The 26,683-nt window shown below is 34.7% G+C and overlaps 1 protein-coding gene across 1 annotated transcript in view; it reads left to right on the top strand.

The window, feature by feature from the left end:
* LOC103535886 (adhesion G protein-coupled receptor A3) overlaps nucleotides 1-26,683 on the top strand; it is a 250,606-nt gene that overhangs the window by 138,075 nt on the left and 85,848 nt on the right. The window contains exons 9-12 of the mRNA XM_030453634.1: nucleotides 799-997; nucleotides 2,305-2,454; nucleotides 4,790-4,951; nucleotides 9,737-9,952. Coding sequence (XP_030309494.1) covers nucleotides 799-997; nucleotides 2,305-2,454; nucleotides 4,790-4,951; nucleotides 9,737-9,952 — 727 coding nt within the window. The remainder of the gene's footprint in view (nucleotides 1-798; nucleotides 998-2,304; nucleotides 2,455-4,789; nucleotides 4,952-9,736; nucleotides 9,953-26,683) is intronic.

The following is a 26,683-nucleotide window of genomic DNA, read 5'->3' as shown; positions in this document are numbered from 1 at the left end:
TTCTTTGATTTCCCCCAATTACCTGATCCTGCTATGTTCATACTAGCCTGGAAATGACAATGGATTTGGTACCAAAAGAAACAGCCTGGTTGTGCTATTCTAGAGAATGCAGCAGAGATGCAGAAGACTATTATATCATAGACCCATAAGCTAAATAGAACAATTCTGGCTGCTCCTGATTTATAGTTAGTTTTCAAAGCCTGTTTTGGAATCAAAGTACTTAAATCATGTATACTTAAATAGTTAATTTTTGAAGGCTAGCTTCATCCTCCTCCATGACAAATAACCTATGCTGAAATTGTGTTTATTGGTTTCTGTTGCATTCAGGGATTTATGCTTTTTGAGGCTTTGTGGCAGAGAGGCCTTAGCAGTGTTGGGTCAAAAAGCAAAATAAGGATTGTAATGTATATTTTAAGCATTTACCTTTTACAGCACTTAGTAATAGGTTCTGGGTTTGTTTTTTTCTTTCTTTATGGACTCTTTATGGAGTTACCGCTCTGCTTTGTGTAGTCTGAAAACAATGAATGTAGGGAAAATCTGATCTATATATTTTGCAACACCATACACCTTCCTGGAACTTGAATTCTAACACTAGAATTAACATGTAGCCAAACAACTCGAACTTGCACAGCGTTGGCATTTTACAAGGAAAGAAAGTATTTCATTATGGAACAAAAAAATAGGTAAAATTTAAAATAGCCTTTTGTCTCATCTGTTCTGCATATTGTTGCTATATTATAAGTTGCCTAGAAATAAGATGTTTCACATTGCAATTTTTGATTATCATGTTGTTCATAGATGGCCCAAAACTTTGGCTGGGATAACTGCTTACCATCCCTGTCTCCAGTATTCATTTAACTCCATTGCCTTTCACAATGGTGCAGAAGAGTCTAAGGCATGGCGTAAATGTAATCGAACTGGACGTTGGGATGAAGAAAACTATTCAGAATGTCCTTATTCACAAGAAGTAACTCAAGTTCTTCATGCTTTTAGTCAGGTAACATGAAATCCAGGTCTTCCTTTCTCTAGTACTGATTTTATTCAATACCTTGCAAGAAAAAGTCTGTTCAGCCACAAGTTTGAGATTGGCTTTTAACAAAATGTTCACTTGAAAGACAATGTATTTGCTAATTGAAGTTTTAGTAGGAACAAGTACACGACATTTATTTCCTTTATTTTAATTTTTTAGTTCTGTGTGTGCCTGGAGTCTAGATGACCATTAGTAATATTGCCAGAGTCACCAGCGATTCATTTTAGTTCCTTCATTGTCTTCCTCTCATGGATTTTGTACTAGAAAGATTTAATTTCTCTTGAAATGCTCTATCAGAGTTTTGGCAGCTGCAGAGGGTTTCCTCATTGCCATTGTCTATAACATATTTTAAAAAGCTGCAGAAATGAAGCTTACTTTAGAATGCCTTTTTGATATCTTCCAAAGCAGTAGTACTTAAACGATTTGTTATGGGTAAATAAAAGAATGAGATTTAAAAGTTGATCAATAGAAATTAATGAGACAAAAAGAGTGTAATGGGAAAAAACATGGGGGATAGCACAGACCTGTAACTGCCACACTTTTTCCACTTCACTTTCTTTTATCATTTCTTCTAGTAATAGTGCTAGGTAACACCACAGGGTGTTCCTTGTCAAATATGTTTATACTTAAGCAAAAAATGTACTATATTAAGAGGGCTAGTGGAACTATAGGATATGTTTGGAAGGAAGGTTTCTAGAACTCAGTCCATTCTCCTGTTCAAAGCAATATAAGCAATGAGTTTAGGCCAGGTTTCTCAGGGCTTTAACCACTCGGGTCTTTAAAAGCTCAGAAGATGGAGGCTTCACAACCTCTGGGGGAAGCCTGCTGAAATAGTTGTCTTTCCTTGTGGCAAAAAACATTTTTTTTGTAATCTATCTGAATTTCTTTTAACCTATGACCATTGTCCTTAGTTCTCCTCCCATACACCACTGCCTATATGAACCCCCAGAGATACTATTGTTGTCATGAAGATATAGGTAAGGCAAGGTTAATAGTTTGTTATATTTTATTAAGCCAGTTATTTACAGTCTAGATAAGGTAGACAAAAATTTTCAAAATGTGTTGTCCTGTTATGGTGTTGACTTCAGGTAATGGCAACGAAATCTGAGACCTAATGCTAGGGATATGCCCCTGAAATCTATGTTCATGGTACTACTGATAGATATAGCTCAATGAGAAACTGCATCAAGCATTAAACAAATGTGTGTGATCTCCAATTTTTAGAAGAGAATGCTACTACTTTATTATACATGACTATTCTGATGTATTTTCAGATGCACATCAATTTGACAACCGTGCTTGAATTTTCCCGCCAGCTGACAGCCTACACAAGAGGTGCTCCTCACTTTGCAGATAAAATGGATGTAATATATTTGGCTTATATAATGGAAAAATTAATTGTCTTCGTGGATGCAGTTGAAGATGTAAGATATCTTCTCTATGCTGAAAAAAAAATCACTTAGAAGAGAAGTCCTCACATATGTCTCTGTACAGGGTATGCAGGCACACACTGAAAAGTAGCTTCAAAAATGTATTGCTGGTATTCTGATTGAAACTGTTCTGCCTACATTGTGATATTTTTCTTTATGCCAGAAAGGACAACTAGATCATCTCATCTGAATGACAAAAGCCCTGTTGTTTTGGCTTTCAATAAGGCCCTTCTTTAATTTTTTTTTTCATTTTAATTTCTACCATTTCTAAATTTAGAATGACCTCAAGGTGCCTCTCCATCTGGCCCCTGGTGTTATACATACTTCTTTTAATTTCTCCATTTCATAATGACTTTTTAACTGACTATGTATGACTTCATGTGAAGCTAAGAAAATGTATCTTGAAGTACAACTTTCTTTGGAAATTTTTAGTATAATGTCTGGAATTTTTACAGAGAAATCTAATCAGAGAACGAAGAGAGGCAAACCCTTTGGGGAAAATATGTTTTTATATAGAATAGAAATATTCATCATAGTTTTTACTGTTAATTTTCAGAGTAGATCCTTGCGTAAATATTTGATAACCGGTAATTTTTGTACACATGATAGCTGTAGTTAAAACATTTGCTTTCTTTTGGTTTGGCAATGTTACTTTCATTCTGGCTCAGGGGATGGTAACTGTTGACATTTTAGTGCCAATGTAAGACAGCCTCCAACTTCAATTCCATTATTACATGCCAGATCTAAAGTGTATTATTAGGTGATCTCCAAGAATCATGTTTCAAAGATACAACAAAGGTATTTTAGTTCAAAATCCTGATGAGATCTGCTTCCTGGCAAAGCAAAAGTTTACCACCCAAAAGAAACAGGTGTGTTTATCCATAAAGCCTCTTTGATTTTCTAGCAGTTGATGCATTATCCATTAAAACTGAGCAGCATCTCTCATCTTTTAAATCATTTCTTCCACCTTTCAAATATGTTTCAGTTTCTGGTTTGTATTATTGAAACATCTCCATCTCCACCATTTGTATCTACATCTCGTACTTCGTAATTCCTTATTGTTTTCATAATTTAGAACATTTCTGCTAGTTTGTCTCTGTTCTTCTATTTTGAACTTAACATTGCTTCTTTCTGTCAAGTTCACAAAGTAGGTTCCTGATTAATAGAGCTCTTTACTACTACCTGTTTCTTATATCTCACACACAAGGTACAAAATAGAAATTAGAGTGTCCATTATTTCAAGCATGAATCTCCAATCACGTAATTGTATGCCTTGCTTACAAGGCAACATATGTACAAAGGTGTATTAGTTTGGAATTGACTAGCAAATGAAACAGCAGTTATATAAAACCATTAAAAATTCAAGAAAATATGTATACAGAGGTTTCATGTGATTTATCAAAACAATTTAAAAACTATTTTAGCTAAATTAGTGCAGTTTCTGTATATCCTCAGCACAGGATTATTAATTTTTGTAAAATGTAATGGTACTTTGTCCCATCTGATGGTTTACCTTTCAAACAAGAGATCTTCAGCACCTGCACTCGGGGCATATTAGAAATAAATCACAAAATTTTGACAGGAAGATGTAGAATTATTAGCCCAAATTTTAAATATTTTTAATGCCATGCTTCTACTCCTCATTAATCCATTTAATTTATAATCCAGTTTACCTCCTGTTTTTATTCATCTCCTTCTGTATATTTATTGTTCTTCAGTCAGTTGCTGCTTAGCTGTTTGTTTTATGCTTTAATAATTTCTCATAAATAACTCCATTCTCTTAATATGTTTTATTATTATTCATTGTGTCCATAACTTTGCCACATTGTCAAAAGCTATCTAGAATTACCTAGAAAATATGTTCTCAAGACCAGACTAAATATTTCAGTAACAGTCACATATATATTTCTTCTGGGTTTTTTTTCTTTGTTTGTTTTTTGGTTTGTTTTGTTATTGTATGGGTTTTTGCTTTTGTTTTCATTTTTCTCCAAAGGTCCTTTGATTGAGCATGATGTAGTTCTTTAGAGGAACATAGTCAGTTTTAATTAGTTTAAGAGAGTAATCATTCTGGGATTCCACTTACCAATTTTTTTTTCATCTTGAAGATATGCTTTAAAATTGTGTATGAAAAGCTTTTTACTTAAAGTCAGTTGCACCTTACTTTTCTTGGTCTTTTGTTTTTTTCAGTCCAATTACTTCTTTTAGTTGAATCATAACTTTGATGGCTAAAAGAGAAGTGAGTAAGGTGCCTGCTTGCAGTTGTACACTTGTGTACACTTTTTCCTGGTTTTGTGACTTTTCCAAACAATGTTATTTTTTTCTCTTTTAGATTGGGGATGCTCTCATTGAAATTGCCAGCAATATAATGCTGGTTGATGACCATGTGTTGTGGATGGCTCAAAAGGAAGACAAAGCCTGCACTAGGATTGTACGATGCGTGGAACATATTGCAAGTCAAATACTGACCAGCAGTGTTCAAGTTATATCAAAGGTATTTCTTAAAATTACAAAGCTTTTTGACATATTTTATTTTTTAAATGTAATTTTTCATCACAATTGTGTAAGCCAGATATGCAGCATAGCCTATTTACATAGATATACTTGGGATTCTGTGATTATTATTATTTGTTCTCCTGGATTCTATTTGGAGGATAAAAAAGGTTTTGGGTCATTTTTCTTTTTACTATATCTGAAGGTACTGAAAGGTTTTTTTTTCTTGACTTCGATTTATTGTATTTATTCATACAATAGACTTTTCACAACACTGTCTTTCCGATATTCTATTTGCTTAATTTCTGTTGTTCTTGCCACTGTAGTATATGTGTTTATTTTGAAAGGTCCTAGCTGAGTGATTGACATTTTTAATAAGAGAAAAAACAACTTGCTATTGTTTGAAGATTTTATCATGACTTTCAGAGAGGATTCTAGACAATACCCTCTGAAACATTTATAAAATTAACAAAAACTGTGTATTTCTCATAAAGATTACTAATTTGTGGTTAGTTTTAATTTTTTAGAAGAAAACTGTAGCAGTGTGAAGTAATTGTTCCTATTCCTTGACCTCTACCTACACAAATTTCTCCCAACTGAGAGGTTGTCATTTGGACACTAAGAAATGAAACAGTCTTTTTGCCATTTCAACATCCAGATAGCAAAAATGCATCTAAATCAGAAGCTTGAAATTTATTCTTTTAGAATTTTAGATATTTTAAAGCCTTGTAGCTTCTTGTGTTGGTTTCCTTGCTTGATTGATTTTAAAGAACCTTTATAATTTTCTCAATTGTCCAATGCATTTACATGAACACACTAATTAAAAGAAAGTTCAATGTTAGTTTCAATTACAGCAATAAAATGTAAAAAATTTTTTTAAGAAAAGAATTACAGGCTGAGCTGAATTATAGGATGAGCCAAACTACATAATAACCTTGGTGTCTCTACTGTATATTCTTAGAAAAGCAGTCTTTCTATCAAAGAAAGAACTATATTACATTGTTTTCTGAGGGAATTTTTTTTAATTCACCTTTACATATAAAAGTCACAATTGCAAAATTTATTTATTTCTATTTATTAAATACATAGAGACAATAATGTACCTCAGAAGTATTTTGCAATGTGACAACTATGGAGGCTCTGTTGCTTTATACTTAAATTTCTTCTAAATGTCAATTGCCAAAGGTAATTTCCTTGTCACTGTTTCAGGAAGTGACATTACTGTAAGCAGGAATTTTGTATACTCATATGGGGATCTGTGTCACTAACCTTTTTGCTTTATCTTTGGCTTGCAGTTTTCTGTAGGAGAATTAGTTTATTGTTGAATGCAATTTGTAAGTAAACAAAGCTGTGGAGTTTTTCTGGTGTCATCTGATAGAATACCAAGCACTTATGTTACTTGGGAGGCCAGCCAGTAAATTGTCTAGCAGAAACTTCATCTGCTTTTTTTATTTTAAGCAACACCAAATAAATACCCCAAAGCTTTAAGTAGCTGATAGCTTATAATTCAAATCCTTAAAAAAAGGAGACACTATTAACTGTCAGTTGTATAACACATGTATGACTGTGTTCCCTAGATATTGGAAAGATACTTGGGAGTCATGGCTGTTACTCTACATCATTTTTGGAAGAAAAAAATGTTTTTCCAGTTCCATGAGGCTGTGGAATGACTAGTTTAAAGGTCAGAAAAATGCCGGGATAGTCACCTCAGTTTAGATCTTTGTAAGTTTCCCGTGCTTTCAAATGGCATTCAAGACGTTGCCGGAAGAATGGCCAGTAGCAACTTTCAAATGCTAGATAATTTCATATATAAAAGTATAAAATATGATTTTTTAAAAATGTTTAATTTAATAATCATATAACAGTGAAACAAGATGTTATTCTGCGGTATGGTATTTAAAATCGTATGCCATATAGACAAAAGGTTCCTGTCAGGATGCTGCAAGGGCCAGGGCCTCCTGATCTGAAGCCTCCAGAGCTGGGGCCAGTCCCACTGCCCTCTGCCAGGGAGCAGGGCAGGCTGGGGGCAGCCCAAGCACAAGAGCACATCCTTAGTGATGGTGATGAGGCCAGGTAGGGAATGAGAGGCTGTAGATCAGGGTAAGGGTCGTGCCTGGTGATGGTAGCCGGGCACAGTCACAATCTGGTGGTCACGAGGCTGTGGCAAGGAGGGCAGCCCCACATCAGTGGTGGGCCTGGAGAGACAGGGCTGGTGGCTGGGCTGCTACACAGCGGCCATGGATCCCATGTGAGACCTTGAAGCATCCTCAGCTTGATATTGAGCCTTAGTGAAGGAGACAGGAGCCCCCTCAGAGGCCCTAAGGTGCAGCCAGAGAGGCAGGGTGTGCCCTGGGCAGGGAAAAGCTCCCAAAATGGATCTGTATCCCTCAGCAACCCCAAATTAATTTCTGTTCAGAATTGTTCTGGGGAAGTTCTTTTCTCCTGATTTTGTTTTATTTCTGCGTATATGTCAGATGTCCAGTTTGAAAAGGAAGAAAATAGTCAATAGTCTCAGTAGCCATCCCTGGAGAGCCTGCTCAAATACTTCAGGCTATTATCAGTGTGGCTTTTTGTTTGTACTCCCAGTCTTTGCCTCCTTTGATGTTGCTTTCAGTTTACTCAAGTAGCAATCTGGTCTGGTCCTTGTGGTGAATGGTGCCTTTAAGCTGAGGTTTACGAAGTAGACAGTAAGTTACCATTTTCTAGATCTGTACTGCTTAGAGATGAAACAAGCTTGTGGCTTTTCAAAAAATGTATGTGACTGTGGCTTGTTTCCGTGGATAATTTTGCTCTGCATTAATCTGTATCCATTTTACAGATTAACATTTTACAGGTTTGCTTATTTTACAATGGTACATAATAAACACTGTTTTACCTTGCCTGTCAGCTACCTGTTTCTATATCCTGACAGTGGCATGTTCACACGGTTTGAATATTGTAAGGCCTTTGCAGGTGTGTTTTGGGAGTGGAAAACTCCAAGTGCTTTTAATAATTTAATATTCAAAATATAAAAAATAGGGCACACTGTTTTGAAATTACTTGAATCCTCATTACGACATTATCTAACAAGTATCTTATTCACCATCACCTAGCAAATGTGAAATAGGGAAGTAGTGTTATGCCCATTCTACAGAAGGAAATGAAGTTAGGAATAATTCAGTAGCTTTTCCCAAATTAAATAACACCTGTTACCACAGAGGAGTTTTAACTGAATCATGTAACTTGATTGCCATGATATGGATAATAGTATTCAGCAAGCAGTAAACATTTTAACTTCTTGAATGTCGTCTATTTGCTGATAGTAGAAAAAATTATCATCGTAAACCCAGTTTCAGGTTTAGGACTTTGAAATAAAAAGCCACTGGATTTTTAATACTGATCTTATTTGATTCTTAATGATCTTTGACATTTTTATTCAAGTGAAGAAAAAAATCACCTTCAGGCATAGACAGAAGAGGAGGAAATTTAATTTTTAAAAGGTATTTTTAAGGAACTTAGAAATTAAAAGAATCTTCATACTACTTTTACTTTAAAAGTAATATAGATATTGCTTTTTAAATTAAAAATATGAAGTATTTATTGAAAGCTTTTGTATTTTTTTCTATTTTTGTCATAAAGTAAAATAAATTGCTTATAAAGACTTTAGCACTTGCATTTTGGGCATATGCAGAATCACCAGTGACTTAAGAATGTGCATTCAAAAATCTTTTCTGAAGTTCAGAAGAGGACTGGCAAGCCATGCAGCGATGCTAAGATTTCATTTTTCTGATACCATGACTTTTATACAGTTAGGATAACCTCTGTCATGCCCTTCTCTTTTTATGCAAAACATTTTCTTTAGATTCATTTCTTAATGGGATTTTCTTTGGGGAAGTAATTTCTTGTCAGCACAATTCATATGATCTGAAGGATTCTCGCCATTTTTTGCTAGGTGGATTTAAGGTTCTTGTGCATTGCTAGTTTGCTTCAGAAAAATCAAAATATAGTCATTTTTAACTGCCATATTTGTACAGTGATCCTTCTACGAAACCTAATGGTTTGTGGGTTAACTCAGGTATCTTTAGATTTCAAACAATGTGCAGAATACTTAAAATCATAGATACCTAAACAATCTATGCCTGGAAGCAGAAACAGTGTTGTTCAGTCAGTGTGGCAGCAGCCTAATCTAGTCAACCTGATTACAAAGGGAGCTATTTATCTCATTTAAAAAACCTGTGTTGAAATAAATACACTAGTTTGAGGGTAGAAACTCACTCATATCACTGCATTGTGCTGCAATTTCTGTTTGGACACATCACCTCACTTAAGGTTACACTACAGACATGTAACATGGTATTGCATTGAACCATATAGTTATGTTAAATACTTTAATGGAAAGTGATCTATTAAAAACAAATCCAACAAATTGATTGGTATCTTTCACCTTTATTTGTGAGGTACAAATTGTATCCTTATTCGCTCTTAAGTAATTGCGGCTACTTCCATTGCTAATTCACTTAATAATTGTTTTGCTTTAAACCAGATTGATTCTGATGAAGCTGATAATGACATAATTGCAAAACTGACAAAACAATAACTTATATATTCCTGAAGAAGATTCAAGCAAGCCCACTGTGCAGCTGTAGATCAGTTTTTTAAATAAGTTCATTTTTCTTCTCACCCTACTCATATGTATGGAAGCAAGAGCATGTATAATCCTTTGTAAAATATATACTGTAAAGACACAATGCACACATAGTAATACTTAATGAGTTAGCATCATATGTACTTCTTAATGTTTTCACAGCTATCCCACAATATTGCTCTGGAAGCCTTTATGATTAAGCCATCTAGTTTCACAGGAATGACTTGCACTGCTTTCCAGACAATATCTGGAGATTCTGATAAGCCAGTAGTGCATGATTTGGGAAACTGGGAAACAAATCAACAGTCTGATCAACATTTAAATTTCAAGTGCAACACTGGCAATCTGTATGGTTCCTTGGAGAATTCTTCTACGAGGGTGAGTACAATTATGAATATAAATTGCCATCACAAAGGTACCATCTTATGGATGTAGAGATTTTAAAGTTAATTGTATTTTACGTGCTCAATCCCTTTATATTTATTCTACATGGGGTGTATTTATTGTAAATATAATCCTTTTTTTTTTTTCTTTTTTTTTTTAATATAGTGATTTGGCATCTATCCAGACATATCCTATGTGTTCATTCAATATTCTGGATAACCACACGCATTATATTTTTTACACTTAAGAATAATTTTTTTTTATATTCTTCTTTATTCTTAGACATAATGTGTGGGAGGTATAGAAAAGTAGCTTTTGATATCTCTTCTATTATAGCCATTGAGCCTGTGTTTTAAAATAGAATATAAGCTAGATAAAAGCACTCAGTACTAAGAAAAGATCTGGGAAGAATTTCCACTTACTTTGAACTTATAGCAATATTGTATATAAACTGGTGTTTTCTATGCAATTTTCTTGCAGAGATGTTTAGATTGTACACTGAGTAGTACCTGTGTAAAAAGCTGAAATGTCTGTTCTTCAGTTGATTAGTTTGGTTTAATTTAAACATCAAAAACAGACAAGAGAAAATGCCCTTCTCTTTCTTCCAGAATGCTCAAATCATACATTTGTGTATTTATGCTGCTTACTGCTATTCATTTTCATACAATAGCTTTATATATACATGCCTACTACGACATCAGCATTTTTGATTTTCTACACCATTGCTCTCGTTACAGAAAAGTTCTCTTTCTTAAAGGGCATTGTAAGATTAGTCTCCTTGCTATAAACTATCAGACTCCTTCATGTGCATTCTGCTGTTAAATAATAGTTTATATCATAATTAAGATAAATCTCATAATAAAAATACATTGACACTGTAACAGTTAAAAACACAGTACATTGATTGTTAGAACATTTTTTAGGTTAACTTAATCATACAAAGGTAAAAATGAACAAGTAGAAAACTACTGAAATTTCCAGTTCCGCATTGACATTTGAGGAATTACACCCTGACTCTTATTTTTCTTACTACACTAATAATCAACATTTTATAATTCTTCATAGAAATTTATAGAAAGTTGAATATGTTCAACTACTCTTTTCTAAATTTTTTCTTATGCCTGTTTCCTTTTTACCGAGGAAGACAGATACTATCTAACAGAACATACAGTAAATAGATAAATAAATATTGTTTCTCAAAATCTTTTTGGGTTCATGATTGTTTAGCTAATTGATAATTTTTTTTTATTACAGAAGGCAGCTCTAATTTCTAAATGAATCATTTTAGTAGCTGTAGAATTGTTTTTAAAAGTTTGATGGGGGGGGTGTTTTCTGGGTTGGCATTAACCTGATGGCCTGTGTTGGACAACAGGTAACTTGATGATGACAAGGAGATCACTAAAATAAATTCTTTGTTGATTAGCAGGTGATAAGGCTAATATTTTTTTCTGATTATGGGGTTTTCTCCTATAAACTCTATTTCTTGTTGTTTCCAGACTCTCGAGTCTCCAGCTGTGATTTTGAGAATCAGGGGGAAATGGTCAGTGGTACAGAGGCAAGGAGGTTCCTTTCGAAGGACCATGCAAATGGCAGAAATGTGCTCACTGAAATCTACAGTCTTTTAATTACAAAAGTGAAAAAGTGATAGTGTTGTCCAGAGCTTCTCTGATGTGCTCAGGGAAAATGCAACAGCATGTGAGGTCATGGATCAAAGATTTTTTGAGTGGTGTTTGGTTTTGTGGATGTTAAGGAATTAGCCTGTGTGATTTTCTGTGTGGAAGTTTGGTCACTAATTTTTATGTTGTTGGAGTTTTCCAGAGACTGTGTGTGTCTGTGTGTATATCTATCTATCTACCTATCTATACCTTTATCTGGGTAGATGATTGTTACTGAGTATGTAGTGGATGTCAGCAATGGAAATACAAGTTTTCAGTACAGGAAGTGGGTATGATGCCTTTATATTTTAGGCACAGTGTAGAATTGGGGGTACAATAATGTAGAAATTTTTTTTTTAATATTAGTTATGAAGGGACTACTATACCCATGAGTTGATTCATGAAAAGATGAGAATGCTGCAGAACTGCATCCATGACACAGGAAATGAAATTTGAGTTATAGTATTACTGTCTATATTGCCCTGTTTGCTGTTTGTGAGAAGGTTATTGACTTCAGCAGAAAGATCTTTATGCATTTTTGGTGAGCTTGGCTGGTAATTCACCTTTGAATATTTTGTTACTTCTAAAAAATCCCATGGAGGTACTTACAGAAATATGTTAAGTTTCTTTTTTTAGATTAAAGGATTCAATACTTCCTTATTTCACTGACTGTTACAGCTTTGTAGAACTTGAGACATTCTATATCATGGTAAATTTAAATGTAGCTTGCATATTAGGATTTTTCATTCTAAAAATATATGTAAAATTCTATTTCTTGTACTTGTTGCTCTAATACGGTGTAAGACTACATAGCTGAAATTATGATGTGAGAATTTGTTTTTAAATTGTTTCAAAACACAGTACAGTTTTGTGTGAATGTTAAACTTACATGCATCTGCAGATACACCTGTTTCTATGTAAGTAACTTCATTAGGGATTTTTTAAGCAAGTTTCATTATTTTGAGGACTGGAGTTCTGGTTTCTGTGCAGTGTACACATGGACAAGTCATATTATGTGTTTATGGTGCCTATAAGCTATTTTGAGTTTGATCTAGTTTCTGAACTTTAGGAATGTGTCTTAAAAATACAGAGCAAAATGAAGTAGAAAAGAGTGAGGTAAGGAGTTGGAGAAAATAGTAAGATTGAAATCAATTTACTGCTTTTATACTTCTTTTCAGATTATTCCCTTCTATGTTAATATGTGTATTGTGTATTCTAAAGTAGGATGCAGAGTGCATGACTACTGTCCCATTGAGTAACTCCCAAAAATGTGCACTTATTTATTAAGTTCATCTCAATGAGAAGCTGATATTTAAATAAATGAATGTTGATATGCTCACTAATGTTCGTACTGGGAAATCTTACTCCATTTTGGTTTTTTTGTGTTTGGTTGGCATAATCTATATTAAATATATCAAGAGAAGAGCACTAGATTACATTATATTTGTTCTTAGATGTAGAAATAGTTCTCTTCTTAATGTACCATGAATCCAAATGTTCCTGAGATCAGGAGTGATGATCATTGCTAAAAACCTCACATCTGTTAACATCCTCTCTCTGTGCCTGCAAATATATATTCATACACTATCAAACTGCAGTCCTGGAGGATTTCTGCCATTAATCCTTATGTTAATTTTTTTTATATATCCTGTGTTACTGTTTGAAAGGAAAATTAAAAAAAAGTTGGCCAATTGTTTTGAGCAAAACAGGCTGGAGGCTCTGTGTTATGGATAGAAAAGATAATGCTGAATTTTGCTCTTTTGCTAAATTTAGATTAAAGCTTCTCAGACCAGAAGTCTGGTGAACCAGAAGTGAAAAACATAATGGCTGATTCAAGATGTACAGGTCATAGAGTAGATGTAACAGCTGTGTAGTGTATGCATCACTGACCAGCATATGCTGCTACTCTGAAAGAAAAGGAGTAAGCTTAGGACTTGACACTTAAAAAAAAAAAAAAAAAAAAATTATTCACATTTCTGTGACATTATATTACACTGAGCCTCCTGGATTTTATATACTCACTTTGATAAGTACCATTTAGTGTCTAACAGATTGGAGACTCTTACTAAACATGGTCTGTCAAAGTTGCATATGATTATAAGACTCATTGTACTGAAAAGTTATTTACAGCTATACTGTGTTTCTTCATCCTTTATTGCCACACTTCAGATGATAGCAGTCAGCTACAGAAAAGCCACAGAACATCAGATACACAGTTTAAGTGGTACTGATCTTTTAAATGTGTACGTTCTTAATTTCCTCATAAAATGGAGCTACATATTCATTGCAAACTATTCTGTTAACACCTCCTGTTCACCAGGACAATAATTTCCGGTCTCTATGGGCTTTAAATGTGCTTGACTGATTTAGAGTCTGTATTTTGATTCTTCCTTTTCTGAAGTTTCATGTCTGATTAAAGTGAAGTCTCTAGAAAGTAAATGTCTAACGGGAGTGTTTGTCAGAATGTATGTAGTGTGTTTGAAATAAAGCACATTTTCTTTAAGTAAGGAACTTTCAAGGAGGATCAGACTCACAGGGTACCTTTTACCACAGTGGTTCTCTGCATTCAGTTTCTTGGGAATTCATTACTATGTGGAATATCTCTCTAGACATAATTGAAAACTAGCAGTGAATGTTAAAATCTGTTGGTAGCTGACTGTGAAATAGGTACTCAGAAAACTTATTGCTGTACTATTTGGGCTTAATTTACCACTGTGTAATCCCACTGGAATCATTCCACTGAAAAAAGAGTCTATTTATTTTGGCTAATGATCTGTGAATTCCTTGAAATATCTTACCAGTTCATTAGTTCTTAAAAAAAAAATAAATAAAAAAAAAAATAGAGGGGGGGCGTGGGGCAAACATACAGTGACTAGGGTCCTATTTTGTATCTTCATTTAAGAAACTCTACAAGGTTTTTTTTTTTCTCTTGGCATTAGGCTCAAGGGTGCTCTGGTATATGCCAAACTTAAATCATCAATAATAATTTAGTAAGTATTGAGACACTGTAAGCATGAGCTTGTAATCAGTTGCTTCTTTTTATTATCTGCTCATCCTTGGCAGAAGGTAATGTTTTTGATCAGGCTTATCATAGAATATGTTGGGTCAACTACTCCAACACTCCTTAAGTAGTACGCTGCTCCTAGCAATACTATAGATTTTAAAACACAATAGTCACTAGGAAGAGTAAAATATGTAGACAATTATGTGGGGGGTTTTTTCCAATATACTTTCTGTTTTCAGGAATATGTACAATTGGTAAGAGCTACCATCTATTTGCTGATTTCGCAGTATTCATGAAAGTGGTACAACAGTAACATTTGTTTGCATTTTACTTCAGTCCAAGTAATGAAATTTTTAAATAATTATTAGGATGTGAGAATAAGCTTTCTTTAAAATGAAATGGGTCATCTGCAACAGAGCTATGAGTAGGGGAATCAAAAACCAAAATATATCTTCTGTTGTCAAAATGTGCAGATGTATGACATAAAGTTGTTATACAACCTGAAGAGTCAGGGAGGAGGTGTTTATTCAGCTCATTGAGCAAGTACTGGAGTTAGGTTCACAACTTAGGACATTAAATTAAACATCATCAATGCAAAAAGAAAATAGGCTACAGTTTTCACATACAGCTGTGGTGATGTCTTCACACAACTATGAAGAAGATAAAAGGGTAGGAAAACTTTTCTAGCACTTGAACTCTTTTTCTCAATTGGTGTCATTTTCTTTGCTGGTATGATCTCTTGTTCTGCTGTGAAAGCATACAGTGCTGATCTGCAAAAAAGTAATAATAGTACTAGTTCCATTTTATTGAAGTTGAAAGGTAAGCACAACCTTATCTCCTCTGTAACTTTCAATATATATGTAAATAATGTGTCAAAATTGAAATTATGTGTTTAAATTAATAAAGTATAAGTTGCTGAAGATATTATTTTAGAAATAACAATTTCTAGTGGCATTCAATTAATTGTCTCTTCATTTCCCTTTGTTTAAGGCTTTTGTCTATATGGAGACAGTGGGGAAAATGTATGTGAATGACTATTGAAAGTGTTCAAGTGAAATTCTTAATAGACACCCTTATCCAGAATAAAAATGGTTTTGATTCAGTTCAGTTGAACTGAATTAACTGGAATTTAATTCAGGTATATTGAATTAAGGCCACATATTTATGAAGGAAAGTATCAATAGAAGTGTCTAAGAACAGTTTAATTTACTTTAAATTAAGAAGACTTCTACTAATGTGTTCTAGCTTTTTTTTTTTTTTATCATGCATACTTTCTCAAAACATGCACACTCTTCAGATTACATTTTTAAAAAAAAACCAAAAATCCTGCGGCTTGTAAGAAGCTTATTCTGTAATTCTTCTGCCACATTGAACACATTTGTCTTTTTTTGCTTAAATCAGTATTGAAGTACAGATATTTTTCCTCTCCCTCTTTCTCCATTTCACCTTTTTACTGCATTCTTGTTGAGTGTTTTCACCTGTTAAGCTGTGCAAGAGGGCTGACTGACCTATTCTTATGCCAGTAAGAAATAAGGCAAATAATTTTAACTGCGGAGATGCATACTGAAAAAATGCTGTACTTTTTAATCTCATGGTATCACTGCAGCTCTGAAGCTGTGTTACATCTGGACATTTGCAAAGTGCAATGTTCAGAAATTGCTAGAAAACTCATGAGCAGGGTGATTGGCTTGACTGCAACATCTTTGAGATATCTTTTTCAACAATTTCATACTTTTACATAATAGCTTTCTTAGCAATTATTTTGCAGTTGCTTGCACCCTAAGTGAAAAATTAATAATAATTTAAAAAAGGATAGAAGAAAGTATTTGGATTTTTTTAAATTATCTATAAACACCAATAAAATGAAAATGCAGTAAGTATAAATTTAATGGAGTAATGCCATGTAACAGGGTCATGCAGCCAGCCCAGGCAGAGCACAACATAAAATTTAATAAAAATACATAACTTCTCAATGTTATCTCTGTAGATTAAGCAAGAATGTAAGTCTGCAGAGCTGAAGGAAAACCTATCAGTGAGGAGCCTCAGGTACATCGAATTTTTACAAAGCTGCTGACAGCACATGCCAAGATATCCCGCTGCTTTTGTCATCTTCTATCTGTTTATATTTTCCTGTGTTATTGGCACCTAAGTACTTATTTTGTAGTACAAGCACCTTATAACCTTTAAGTAGCAAGATAAATTCTTAGAGCTGTTTCAATTAAACCACTTTGTGTTAGAGTAAATCCTGCTTCTTCCTGCCTCATCACAGAAAGCTTTTCTGGCAATGTGGCTATGTTCTGTAATGAGGCACTAATCTCATACTGTTTGAAAGAGCTGTTTGCATTTTCAGGTATGGTATCTAACCATATTCAGACAAAGTTATTGGAATTTGTAGTATTCCTACAGGTTGTCAGTCTTGTAGAACAGGGAGAGTAGTGAATCCATCAGAGCTGTACCTGTTAGTCTATCTGTGGCAAAGTACAGGAGCATTACATTAGTAAGTCCTGCTTCGGTGATAATTGCCATAGGACGGGCAGGCTCTCTTTCCTAATTGACTTGCCAGAGCATTAGATGCAACCCACAGTAAAAAAAGAATCTTTTATGAAAGAGTTATGATGTGTTTTAAGACCAACTACTTTATGAAATCCATGTGTTCTGACATCAGAAATCCATGTGCTCTGACATCAAGTCACAATACCACCCCTTTCTTTTTAAATATTACATCTTACAAGATTTTGAAGAATTAGTCTTGTTAAAAAATATCTGTGGCTTTTGTTTTATCCTTGTCTAAGAATGCCTTAGAATTTAAACCAGACCTTCTAAAACTTTGCTGGTGAGAAGCTTGCTTATAGGTTGAGCACATCTAGAAAAATCAATACAAATCAATACAATCAGAACGGTTTTCAGATACGTCTCTTTCACTACTCTTTCAATTTATTGTATGACATTTTATTTCTCTTTACTGTAATGTTTATTATGTTCTTTTTTAGGATTTATTTTTCCAATGATTCTGTTTTCTTTAGAAGAAGACAGTGCATTAAAAACTAATCAGGTAATTTGATTCTTTTTCCAATAATGTACTAACACAGTGCTTATCACTTAAACTAATATATATTGTTTTTGAGCTAATCTTAATTTTTTTCTTTCCATTTGCTTGGCAGAAGAAACTGTCGGCACATTTTGCCCTTCAGCTGCTTGTGCTTATACTGTGCAGATAAGGTGACTGACATTCTGTAATAGGCAGAAAACCTCCTGATAAAAATGATCCTGGTAGTGGCTGAATATACATTTCTGCTTTTGCAGTTCAGAAATTTTCAGTTTCCAACTCTCATAAAAAGAGAATTTCATCTATAGAGTGTTGCGAGACTCCCTTAGGTGGAAAAATATTTGATAGGTCTATGTTATAGGGTTTTCCTGATATTTTTTGTCATATGAACTGAATTTTCTGTAAAAGAATTATATTTTCAGTAATGATATATATTGATGGCTGTGATTGCTCCAGGTTAAAATTGTTTTGAATATGGGATTTTTCAATTAAAATCTAAAAAGTCCAAAATATTTAAACATGGTAAATATTGAAACAATTCAGCCAATGTTTTTATAAGTTTTAGTTTTTTGAATATTCTTCCCATGATTCCCATGGTGAAACACTGGAACAGGCTGTCAGGAAAGTTGTTGAAGCTTCAACCCAGGAAGTGTTCAAGGCCGGGTTGGATTGGCCTCTGAGCAACCTGATCTAGTGGGAGATGTCCCTGCCCACACAGGGGGCCTGGAACTGGGTCATCTCTTGGGTCTCTTCCAACTCTAACTGTTCTATGATTCTATGATTCCCTGAGCAAAATACCATACAAATACAATACTGTGCAAAATAGTAGGTTGACCTTATATCATGACTGCATTTGGTAAATTAAAAAGATGTCTGCTAGCTGAAGAAAAAAAAATATTTTTGGCTTTATTCTTGTGTTGGACATTTACTCAGTCCACAATGAAAATGAAACAATGTCACTGATGGAAAAGTGTTTATGAAAATGAAGATTCATCTTAACTGAGCAGAGGCACTTAGCTTGGCAAGGGATGGTAGCAGCAGCAACAAAGTAATACACAGTTGCCTACGTGTAAATCTCTGCAGAGGCCTCATCTTGTCACCTAACCATTTCCAGGAGCTCCCCAAATAAAAGAGCTGAGAACAAGTAGATACCTCTGAAAAGCAGTTTAGAACACTTCTCTTAGATTTTAAGTATACCAGCTAACTCCACATTTGTTGGAATTCAAACTTCTGGTACTGAGACACAGTGGTGTTATGTAGTCTTCGCAAGCATTCTCCAGTACAGAATAACTCAGAAAAACTTAGTGAACGACAGTAACTGATGGACATGATTTCTCTCATGTGTATCTTTATCCAAATAGATCTAAAATATTAAACCTTTATGACTACTGATGTTAATGCTTGCATCCCTCACTATAGATAAGTTTTCATACAAAGATTCCAAATTATATTTGTCACAGCAATAAATAATAACAGCTTATGCACCTACTTGACAAAATTATTAGCAAATAGGTTCAAGGGGAAGGTTTTGGACAAATTTATTGGCTAAACACTTTTATGTTTTTCTTATACTTAAAAGAAATTATCAAATATTTCTCAGGTGACAGAATATGTTGCATTGTCTGGTGATTCTGATCGCAGATTTCAAAAAACAGGAATTAAGGAAGCCTGAGTTATACTTAGTATTGATAGCTCTTTTAATACAATGAAGACCTAATTCACATTGAGACAAAATTATTTTGGGAGTTCATTTCATAGGTATCCCATTGTAAGATGTTGACAAAGCTCAGTATAAAGTTGACTTAAATTATTAAAATTTTGAAAACGTACAGGTCAGGTATTACAATAGCAGACCTGTAACTCTAAAAAAGAGAATCAAATTAGTTCTGAACACAGCGATGTCTTTATTAGCATTCTACTCAGCAATGTTTGTATGCTTTTAAGTTTGTACATTTGCTGGATAATGTATGTAAAATGCATTCCAGTTCTGTTCCAGTTCTGTTTAATATCTTGATGATTTAGATGAGGGGATTGAGTCCATCATCAGCAAATTTGCAGATGACACTAAGGTGGGGGGAACTGTCGATCAGCTGGAAGGCAGGAGGGCTCTGCAGAGGGACTTGGACAGACTGGAGAGTTGGGATGAGGTTCAACAAGGCCAAGTGCCGGGTCCTGCACTTTGGCCACAACAACCCCATGCAGCGCTACAGGCTGGGGACAGAGTGGCTGAGAGCAGCCAGGCAGAAAGGGACCTTGGAGTCTGGATTGACAGGAAGCTGAACGTGAACCAACAGTGTGCCCAGGTGGCCAAGAAGGCCAATGGCATCCTGGCTTGTGTCAGGAACAGCGTGGCCAGCGGGTCCAAGGAAGTGATTCTGCCCCTGTACTCAGCACTGGGTAGGCCACACCTCGAGTCCTGTGTCCAGTTCTGGGCCCCTCAGTTTAGGAAGGAGATTGAGGTCCTGGAGCAGGTCCAAAGGAGGGCAGCTAGGCTGGTGAAGGGACTCAAGCACAGATCCTCTGAGGAGAGGCTGAGGGAGCTGGGGCTGTTCAGCCTTGGAGAAGAGGAGGCTCAGGGGAGACCTCATCACTCTCTACAACTCCCTGAAAGGAGGTTGGAGCCAGGTGGGGGTTGATCTCTTTTCCCAGGCAGCTCTCAGCAAGACAAGAGGGCATGGTCTTAAGTTGTGCCGGGGAAGGTTTAGGTTGGACATTAGAAAGAATTTCTTTACCAAGAGGGTGATAAAGCATTGGAATGGGCTGCCCAGGGAAGTAGCAGATTCTCTGTCCCTGGAGATATTTAAAAAGAGACTGGATGTGGCACTCAATGCCATGGGCTGGGAACTGCAGTGGGAGTGGATCAAGGGTTGGACTTGATGATCTCTGAGGTCCCTTCCAACCCAGCCAATTCTATGATTCTATGAGTAGATAAAGATATAAGTTTTAACTGGTTTTGTCAAGTGCTTTGAAAAGAGATGGATGCTGAGATAAAAACTACTGCTACTTGGTGGACCCAAGGGAAATTTTTTACTTCAAGAGGATGAGTCCACTTTTACCTCTGGTAAATACATGGTAAGCTTAGAGTAATTGATATGCAACTAAATTTTTTTGACAAGTAACATGCATCATTGTGTCAAATGGGGGAGAATTTTATTAGCTGCCCAAGTTACTGGATAATACTCTGTCAAAAAGTTAATCACAGTTCAACAAGGTTTTTTAAAATAGAGTTTCAGGGTAAAAACTGGTTTCTAATAAATAGCAAAGGTTTTAATATTTTCAGAGAAATAAGGATGTTATTCTGATAGAAGTCTGAGAGAAAGAAATGGTATAAAATCCTTCTAGAAAAATAGCTAAGGGTTTAACTTACTGATACTTCTTGGCCAATTTTATATAAAGATTGACCTGTCTCTTCAGTATAATGAGAAATCATGCATGTCTGGTATCATGGAGTAAAAGGAGAAAGTATGGTTGTTGCTGTATACCAGTATCATACACCTTACTACAAGTTCATGGAAAGGATTTCAGTGGATATAAAGTACTATTTCAGATGTTTGGAGAGAATTTGAGTGGTGCAAACCATATGCAAAGTATATTTCCTAATAAATAGAGCAATATTAGAAAAGTAAATAAATTAAAATCAATAACATTAAATTATGTTACTTTATGTTTTATGTTTGGGGAAAAAAAAAAAAAGCACCATAATTCAAATGCTAAAAAAATTATTGTATATTTTGCCCTTGAAATCTTTACTCTGTTCTTATTTGGGGAATCTCTAGTCTTTCTTTTTCCATGGTCTTCCAACATTTCAGTGAAGATAATGATGTGCAGATAAGACTTTCAGACTTCACAGATATAGTAAATTATTTAGTATATAATGTAATCTTTGCAGCAAACTTTGAAAACCAGTTAAAATATTACACCTGTTATGTACAACAGAATTCCAAGCAGCCTTCAGCTCATACATTTAGTATTCATGTTTGCTTTTGTGCTTCTGTTGTGAAAGCACTAATTATTTTCCTTCAAATTAAAGAAATTCTATGCTCGATCATTAGACAGACTCCTCGGAGACCATCTCAATAACAACTAGAAAATTTAAAAAAAACTCGATTAGGTGATTGGGAAAAAAAGGGATAAATAGTACACAATGAGCCTGAAGCTCTTTATTGTTGAATTGCTGTAGAATCTTTTTACTTAGCAAAGTTTTTTATTATTGTATGTAGTGAAATAAGGCAACCAGGTGCCACTAATTGCCAGGTAGTGGGCATGAGCTTGGTAAAGCCCACCTGTGCCTGGTTAGGGCGGGCCCCCACTGCGCATGAGCAGGACCAGAGGGCCAGTAAAAGGTGAGTCTCGAAGCACAGGCTCAGCTCATTCCTGAGCACGCCTGCAGAGAGGTCAGTTGCTTCTCTCAGCACTGCACTACCTTCATTGTGCCACTAGCGCTCATCGCCCTTAGGGTGAGGCTCTGAGTCTGAGCCCATGGCCTCAGCATTGCTCGGGGTTGTCTGTGTAACAGCGTGCTAGCTGGCTGCACCACTCAAGCCTCACCCTAATCAGGCACAAGCTCATGCCCACTACCTGGCAATTAGTGGCACCTGGTTGTCTTATTTCACTACAATTGTACATTTAAATATGTGCAATATAAATCATATAAAAACAGCTCAGTAACTGCTCCACGGACTTCTACAAATACCTAAATTACAGTAACTACTGCCACTGACTTAAATTATGAGTAGCTGAATACAACTTTACTTATTATAGTTCAGAGTTTTTTAGTAACAGCATGCTTCAGTCTTAGTATAAAAATCAGTCAAAATAAATGTGTTTTTGTGATGAAACAGGGTACAAGATTTGCACATTCACAGTGCATTTACTTTGCATATTTTACTGGAAAATAATCATCAAATCCCTCTGGCATCACTAGCAAGAACTGACGAACAGAGTACAAGGATTCTCAAATTGTACAGCAATTGAAAAACATCTGTCCAGTCATTCTTACATTCAGATGTCCTAAACAATATAATAACTTTCTTTTTTGTTTTGTTTTTTTTTTAATTTACTAATTCTTTTACAAGATCTTTGATCTCTGATTATTTGCAACAGTTTCATGTAGTTATGGTAAATTATATCCATCTGTTTTTTTCCACTTCTCTTCAACAAAGATGAGTTCATATCAGGCTAATAATTTTGAACTGTTAGATATTCCTGCAAATCAGCCAGAGAAATATTAAGCCATTTATTTTCCTGCTTACTGGTAATGTCATGGAGGGAAAATGACTCATGTTACCATATTATAAATCACAAATCACTTTCTTGAAAGAACCTTGATTAAGGAAGGTGTGCCTACTAGTGCCTGCTCTTGGTTTGTTTTCATTGGTGATGTTAGAACAAAGGCCAGGCAGTAACCTGCTGTTGCTGGTGCTTTCTGCTCCTTTTACCACCACCGGTTGTAGAAAATAGATGTCTGTTTTGTCATTAATCTTTTCAGAAGCGGTCTAAGAAAGAGAAGCTGAAATAAATAATTATATATTTGGTTTGTCTGATGGTATGGTCTGTGCTGATCCTTATCAGGATCAAAGAGATTTACTATCAGTAAGGCCAAGCAATGAACAAAATCGTATTATAACATATATCGTCTCTTAAAGCCATAGTATTAGTGTTACCAGATAAATAACTCTGAGCTTTACATAATACTCACAGTTTCTTAAGAAGTGACATATTCAGTGCTGCTTTTGTCTCCACAAATACCTACCTTCCTTTCCGTGTTAAGAACTGATGGACACAGATGTGAGCAGGCCTGTTACTGTGAAATCATATACATGGTTTAGGCCTGTCATATGTCCAATGGCTGTTTTGAAGTCTACTTACAGAAAATTAGTCTGTACTAACAGGAAATAGCCTTTGAGACTATTAAAATCTTCTTTTACTAGTTAGCCTATAAACAATGCATCAAATGGTAGTTTTGAAAGGGGTGACTAATTGATACAGATATGTATATAAAAAAGCATTTGAATTGATTTTAAGTTTTATGTAAATAATTCCTTATGTTGTATTTAGCATGTTTGATGCGAAATCTTTACCTAATAGAAACTGTAGTAATCCCCACCCATTTTCACGTGGTAAGCAGCTAGCAATATCATGGAGCAGGAAATTTTATTACTGCTCTTTATTCTGTGTGTTTTGGTTAGTTCTATGTCTTTTCAAAAGCTTGAAACAAATTCACTTTTTATTCCATAGTGGTTTACTCTAACATATATAAAGAAGATGTAAGAGACATACTGGGATAAGACAAAAGGAGCCTGCAGTTACTTGGTCTGTCTGAACATACTACAATTCAAAATTCTGTCTCAAAAGTCACTGACAAAATAAAAAATAATGTAGCTTTTTTTTTTTTTAATAAAAAACTCCTTGATGTGAAGGTCTGAAAGTACCACAAAGAAATTTATAAATTTTGGGGACCATTTTTTCTTGACATTTGAATGCACATGCAGGTTTTTTTTCAGTTAGAGAAAATTAAGGCAGCATAATTTACTTGTCAGGCAGGCAGCACAGAAAATAAGATATCATTTAGTCTTCCTCTAGGAATGACAGACTTGTAGACATTACATAGGATTACATAGGCACTGGAAACTGATTTAAACTGTTTATCTGCCTGCAGTCATACTAAACAAGGGGAAGCAGTGAAAAAAATTGATTCGTAGAATGATTTTAATTTTTGGTATAGGATTTGTATATATATGTCTTCATGTGTGAGAGAGGTTCTTGGTGGTGAGTCTCTTCCATGGATTTAAAGTAAATCTTACTAGTTTTGTATGCTGTAGTGCCAAAACTGAACCCAAGTGACTGCACTAGTGCTGCTGCAGTCCTTTTCAGTACAGATTACCTTACTGGTAAATTAGTATTACTTTTTAAAAACAAAACCACAAACAAACAAAAACCAAAACTGAGAGTAGTGAAGGGCTGTTCTAAATCTTTTGGGTCATCTGCAGTTGTCCAAAAGAAGAATTCAAGAATAAAAATTTTTGGATTTTCTGCATTTTGGCTTTTGTTAATATAACTTTAATCTTGTTCGCAGTGCTTGGGTTTTTGGTTCATGGTTGTTATTATTTTACTGAAAAATTGAGTACCCTTTGATGGGTAGTTTCAGGCCATTCTCTTCTTTCCATGAATTTCAGTGTTATCTATCCTACTTACTAACTGGTCAAATTTTTCACCAGTTTTGAAATTAACAGTGGAGTTCTTTCATTTTGATGTTTAATGTCTTCCAGAATGGTGTAGATAATCTTTTTTGATGGTGAACACATCTGGGCTTGTGTGCCACCCTTGTGTAACACTTCTCAGTTCATCACTGGGGTGAGTTTTTCAATACTTTAATTTTGTTTACTGACTTATTATTCCTCTTACTGGTCATAAACCACACTATAGAATAACTTTCTTTAAGAGGCAATTTTTTTCTCTTAACTCCACAGAAGTACCAGGAATTCTGACTCCTTTTCTGTTTCTTCTGGTTTCTGCTATTAGTTCAAAGTGTTATGGAGGGACTGGTGAGCCTCCTCCCAAACTCCCTCTCTCTTACCCTGTATTCCACTAACCAAAATCATCTTCCTTGCTTTTAGCATTTTCTGAATTTTGAATGTTGAATAGCATTTTCAAAAAGAAACAAATGACCTCACCCTATGGAACAGAAAACAACCTATTTTTTGAACTATTAGAAGCTAAATAGATACAACAGTTGTACCAAAAGAGGAGCCTGGACAATATGTTCACAAATAGGGAAGACTCTATTATACAAATATTTTTCTGGTTAATCTGTTTGAAAAATACTGTATAAATTATATAAATAATACAAATTATATACTATACAAATTATATACTACATGCTATATTAAAATATAGAATTTTAAATTCTTTCCAGGCTCTTTAAAAAATAAAATAAAAGTAAATATGTATTTTCTTTCAAAACATAGTGGTAGCTGTCATATTTTCCAAGGAAGTTAGATCAGCATTACATTAATCTTAAATTTCCATGGGATTATACAACATGAGGAATTTCAGTAGGATATGGATTATGACTCTTCTGTAGTGAGAACACAACTGGGAAGTAAATAATCCTCCAAGCAGGTGTGGTGCTTTTCATTTTTCTTTTTTTCTTATCTTTTTTTATTCCATCTGGTAAGTAAATGGGAGAGGAAAGGTAATATATAGATTCCTCTTGCAAGGCTAAAGAGTTATTTAAAACCGTTTCCTTGTCCTTCACTGAAGCTCCTGAACTAAATGAAATAATATACTGCAATTATTTAAATCTATGTTTCAGTCTTTTTCCTTGGCACCCAGGTCATTAATTACTTTGAGTGATTTATTTGTCAGAAAAATTAAGCTGCAAATCCAATGAAAGAGGGAGGAAATTTTCCTTCTCCTTTGTCGAATATATGTCTTGATGCCTGTTCTTATGAAAACAACTCATTTCAGGAGTCAAACCTTGGGCAAAGAGATATCAAATCTGAATCTTTTGTAATGTTAGTGTTGAAAAATTTCATAGAAAAGCAGTCTTCAGGAACACCATTTGGTTTTGGGTTTTTTCTGGACAAATTATCTAAGGTTTTTCCATCAGAAATTATACCCTTCAAAACACTTCAGAATATCTTCAGTTTCTGACTGTTGACCTCTGTTTCCCACTTTGTCTGTCTGTAGTGAATTCCCTAAAGGCTGAGACCATCTGGTCCTTCAGTTTATTTAACTGTTTCTCAGTTTTTGTGAGCCTTGAATTACAACTGTCAGTCTCAAGGTTTATAACCGTAATGATTTCTCAGACATCATTAATTTTAATGTTTCCAGGATCTGTTCCATTTTTGCTCTTACTCTAATCTCCCACAGGAGTAAGAGATTCCTTTCTTGTAGAATGTGCTTTAAAAGTGGATTAAAATTAAATAAGTGGGGAAAATCACTGAGCTGTAATACAAATCTTTATCAGAGTTATTTTAAATTATCACATATCAAATAGCTTTTTATACATTTTCTGG

The sequence above is a fragment of the Calypte anna genome, chromosome 6 (genome assembly GCF_003957555.1).
Source record: "Calypte anna isolate BGI_N300 chromosome 6, bCalAnn1_v1.p, whole genome shotgun sequence".
NCBI classification, from domain to species: Eukaryota; Metazoa; Chordata; class Aves; order Apodiformes; family Trochilidae; genus Calypte; species Calypte anna.
Note: the sequence above shows the minus strand (reverse complement) of the source record. Positions and strands in the feature narration are given on the sequence as shown.